Source organism: Labrus bergylta, unplaced genomic scaffold (assembly GCF_963930695.1).
Source record: "Labrus bergylta unplaced genomic scaffold, fLabBer1.1 SCAFFOLD_192, whole genome shotgun sequence".
Taxonomy (NCBI): domain Eukaryota; kingdom Metazoa; phylum Chordata; class Actinopteri; order Labriformes; family Labridae; genus Labrus; species Labrus bergylta.
Window position 1 is genome coordinate 20,001 of NW_027077326.1, and position 5,000 is coordinate 25,000.

The 5,000-nt window shown below is 45.9% G+C and overlaps 1 protein-coding gene across 1 annotated transcript in view; it reads left to right on the top strand.

The window, feature by feature from the left end:
• Nucleotides 1-5,000, top strand: part of rab28 (RAB28, member RAS oncogene family) — a gene marked incomplete at its 5' end in the record, with an annotated part of 23,689 nt that overhangs the window by 16,732 nt on the left and 1,957 nt on the right. Inside the window, 2 exon segments of the mRNA XM_065952357.1 lie at nucleotides 3,989-4,092; nucleotides 4,178-4,255. Of these exon segments, the coding sequence (XP_065808429.1) occupies nucleotides 3,989-4,092; nucleotides 4,178-4,255 (182 nt within the window).

A 5,000-nucleotide genomic window follows, 5' to 3' on the forward strand; every position in this document is an offset into this window, starting at 1 on the left:
TTAGAATGGGTGTGTATGTGACTTCCTGTGCTTCTGCAGCCAGCCTCTAGTGGACACTCCAGGAACTGCAGGATTTTTGCTTAATTTCTCACACTGGAGGTTGCGCCTTGTAACTATCAGATAAATTGATGCCAATTCAGTGGTTAAAATGCTTTTGGGCTTCGGCAGGGTCAAGATGCAAACACAAATGTTGTGTAAAACTTAAATCATGGTAAGATGTTAAACTGAAATATCTAAAAAAACCTGATGGAACACACCTTTAGTTTCACTTTCAGTCACTTCATTAAAAGATGCTGATTTGAGTATCTGATGAAATCCGTTGGCAGCTCCCTCTTCACTAAATGAAAGTTCTTTAAAAGATATCAGACCTCTCCAGGATAATCCGGTGTGCCAGTCAGAGGCTTCTTCCATGAAGCACCTAGCCTATCCACCAACAGCACCACCTGGTGGAGAACATCATTCTGTGTTTACTCTCATTACAGTGATGGTAATAAGCTCATTTAACCAGCAGATATTCATCTCGTACTGTTATCTTGTAATTGACCACAATGACAGGCAGACCTTTAAAATAAACACTGACGGGGACCAGAGCGCGGCGGGGCCATCGCTCTCCACGAGTGATGACCCCCCTCCACTATCTCCATGTTTACGTGGTGTTTGCAGTCACTTCCTCGGGGTTGTTAAGCTGATGTACAGTTGACAGAAACAGAGGGAAGCCAGATCGACAGAGGGAGATTGTTATGACCTGATAAGTAGAGAAATGGAGTCAGACTCTGTGGGATTAATGTTCGCTTTACAAAGATTACACTCTAAAACGATTCTTATTCTGTGAAGCTGGTGACAAATCTTTAACTTTCTGCACAACGTGTCATAGAACATTCAGGATTGTGTAACTCTGACAACATGTGAAGTCGTCTCAGGATTACCTCCTTTTAGTAGATATACTGGACTTTTACACCGTCACCTTCCTGACGCCACCGAGCCAGCGAGAGATGTCAGGGAGAAACAGTATGACGCGCCACGCTCTTTTTACCCCGACGCACTGCTTCTGTTTTCCTCTCAGTTGCTCTCGTAGATGGACGAGGAAGGAGGAGCTTCTACGAGGCGCTGCCACTCGCTCTTCTCCCACAGCAGAGCTCGTTAGCTTGTTTTACAAAGTGGAGATAGCAGCGCATTAATATCTGAACAAAACGTCTTTCTTAACCGCGAGCTGTTATGTGACGAGCGTCTGAGTGTTGTGAGTTGATGATGTGTTCACTTGATCTCCAATAATACGAAATTTGCAACTCAAATACGCCCCTTGAAGTCAGAACTCCCACCTGAAAACTCGGACTCTTAACTCAGCAGCCTCTACCATCAGCGTGTGAATGTGTGTGAATGGATGAGTTAATACTGATGGACTCTTTACTCAGCAGCCTCTACCATCAGCGTGTGAATGTGTATGAATGGATGAGTTAATACTGACGGACTCTTTACTCAGCGGCCTCTACCATCAGAGTGTGAATGTGTGTGAATGGATGAGTTAATACTGATGGACTCTTTACTCAGCAGCCTCTACCATCAGCGTGTGAATGAATGGATGAGTTAATACTGATGGACTCTTTACACAGCGGCCTCTACCATCAGCGTGTGAATGTGTATGAATGGATGAGTTAATACTGACGGACTCTTTACTCAGCGGCCTCTACCATCAGCGTGTGAATGTGTATGAATGGATGAGTTAATACTGATGGACTCTTTACTCAGCAGCCTCTACCATCAGCGTGTGAATGTGTGTGAATGGATGAGTTAATACTGATGGACTCTTTACTCAGCGGCCTCTACCATCAGCGTGTGAATGTGTATGAATGGATGAGTTAATACTGATGGACTCTTTACTCAGCAGCCTCTACCATCAGAGTGTGAATAAATGGATGAGTTAATACTGATGGACTCTTTACTCAGCGGCCTCTACCATCAGAGTGTGAATGAATGGATGAGTTAATACTGATGGACTCTTTACTCAGCGGCCTCTACCATCAGAGTGTGAATGAATGGATGAGTTAATACTGATGGACTCTTTACTCAGCAGCCTCTACCATCAGCGTGTGAATGAATGGATGAGTTAATACTGATGGACTCTTTACTCAGCAGCCTCTACCATCAGCGTGTGAATGAATGGATGAGTTAATACTGACGGACTCTTTACACAGCGGCCTCTACCATCAGCGTGTGAATGTGTATGTGTGACCTTCGGTGTAAAAGCACTTTGAATTATCAGAAGATTAGAAAATAAATATAGAAGCTAGTAAAGCTGTTAGTTTTCCTTCGGTGCTTTCTGCTTAAATACTTTCTGAAGAGAAGATTCAGAAATCCGACTCACTCGACTCTTTGACTTACAATAATGTGACTTCCACGGCTCCTGAGTGTTTAAATCCACGGCTGTGTTAATGTTGGTTAATCTTACCGTGACAATTGATTGATCACCTTTCCCAAGTGTGCAGGATCCAAAGGATTAGCGGTGTTTACATGTAGTAGCATGCTGGGTACCTCCGCGGTTAATGACTGAAATGAATAACCTGCTGATGCCTATGAAACGGCTTTGTTTACACACAGGCAGAGACATGACAGCCCATCCTGGGTATGAGTGGTTGTAAAAGTGTCTGCCCTCGCACAGAAAGGTTTGTGTTTATATGTCACTGATGATGATGGGAATCTTCATTTTAGACTTTAAATTGATCCTCTACTAATTCATTTACTTTCTGTGGGTTTGGTCTTTAACATCTCTGAGTTATGTGACTAACTTGAGATATTAATAACACAGCCTTTACCTTTCTCCCTCGCTCTTTCTCTGCTTCTGGATACACACACACACACACACACACACACACACACATACATGCACGCACACACACACACACACACACACACACACACACACACACACTCACTAAGGGGCATGAGAACGGGGAAAATCCTTGACAGCTTCAATGAAATCTCACACAAAGAGTAAAACTCGGGGGGACGAGAGAAATGCAACACCGTACAGTAGGATGACCTCCTCCAGCTACCATAGACGTGTATGCACCAGATACCGGGCGTGGCCGCCTCTCAGCACAAAGCCAAAAATAAAGAGCGAAGCTATTGCTTTCAGCAGCAAGACCCCCGGGTGACCTTCTCCATCGACCTCTTCATGACCCCATAGTGAGCAAGGCGAGAAGCAAAGCGCCCGGTATCAGTGCACAGGAGTCGAATGCACATCACAAAAGGTAGAAAGTCTTTGTCATGGTGAGCTGTCAGTAAATCAGCATGGAGGTGACAGTCCCAGTTCTTGGTCCTGGGTGCCCACCTTAAAGACCGGCTCATAAGTCAAACTGTTTTCTCCGTCTCTGCTCTCTCAGTGAGTGTAGCCTGAAGACTTTGTTCCTGCTTCGTCTGTTGCAGGTCAGATAGAGGTGCATGGCTTCAGGGTTCACCTGTACTAGGTTTACACGGAGGAATGTGTCGCATCAAGAGCTTTAAAACCAGCTGGGAACGGATCACTTCCACCCGCCTAGAAATGACTCCTTTCAAATATTACAGCTCAATAATCATGAGCCCCAAATACACTAAGCCAGGGGGTCTCACCTGGTCTCCTTCTGGACCCCCCACCAACTCCTCAAAGGGAATCAACCAGTCAGATTTATGAAAAATGTGCAGTTTGGACCTCAAACTAAAACATAGGACAGAGCAAAGAAACGGACAAAACAAACGTGTTTAAAAAGCGCTTCTCTGACTTTTTGTCACCATTACTCTTTCCAGTCGCTCGTTCTCGACTCACTGAAAACAACTCTGCGTCCCACTTTTGGGTCCCGACCCACCAGTCGAGAACCGCTGCACTAGGCAGATCTGCTTCCATCCGAACTCAAATGTAAACATTTATCTTTTGACAGTGAATCCTGCGAGTGTATAAATGTGTTTGTCCTCTGTGAGGTCGTTGTTTTCACATCACGCTGTGTTTCGTCCACAGTCGACCTGGAGCACATGAGGACGGTGAAGAACGACAAACACCAACGTTTCTGCCAAGAGAACGGCCTCATCAGTCAGTTTGTATCGGCCAAGTCAGGGGACTCGGTTAGTACCTGCTAACTCACTTAGCTGAAGTAGAAACATGGAGTCCCAGGTGGATTTAACCTCTAACCTCGTCATCTTTCTTCAGGTGTTCCTTTGTTTCCAGAGAGTGGCGGCTGAAATTCTGGGAGTGAAGCTGAACAAAGCAGAAATCGAGCAGTCCCAGGTGAGCAATAACCACAAGCAGGTCGTAGCATTACTTATTTACACAACAGCAGGGTAGAACATGAGTGAATGAAACTGATGAGAAATCACTTTTTAGTCAAGGAGTGAAAGTCGTCCTCCCTCCTGGAACAACATGTTACTGGTGAACTTTGGGGAGGTCACAGTGAGTGTGTAAGGTCAGTGAAGGTCACCACACACTGTAAAGAGCTTTTGTTGTGTAAACAGGAGTTTGTTACGTCTGCCTCCTGAGATGCTTTACCTGACCGCTGCCCGTCTGCAAGCGGAGCCACATTGACCACATTAGCGCGTGAAGTCAGAGGTTAGAGGAAGGCAGTCAGAGGGGTGAGGAGGTTAGGATTGGCTGTCTGATTTATTTGGTTTATCTCCCACCTTTTTGGGCAACGCAGGGTCTCAGACTGCCAGCCAGACCAAGGTGCCCAATGGTGGAAAGCATGAGGATTTACAAGGTCACCTCCCAGATGCATTAATCCTGGTCTGATATGAGCGCTTGGAGCCACTGTGGCTGGGCAGTGGTTGATGAGCCTGAGAGGCCACAGAGAGGTCAGGACCCTCAGAGGAGGGAGAGCATGTAAGGGAAGGGCTGGTCAAATTCTCAAGACCCTCTCCCATCACCAACACGGAAAGTGACTAATGGAGTTTCTACTTTCCTCTCCCTCCCCCGCTTTGATAGCAGAGTGTGTTAATCTGGATGAATCCAGCAGGGGGGGGGGACAATTTACTCCACT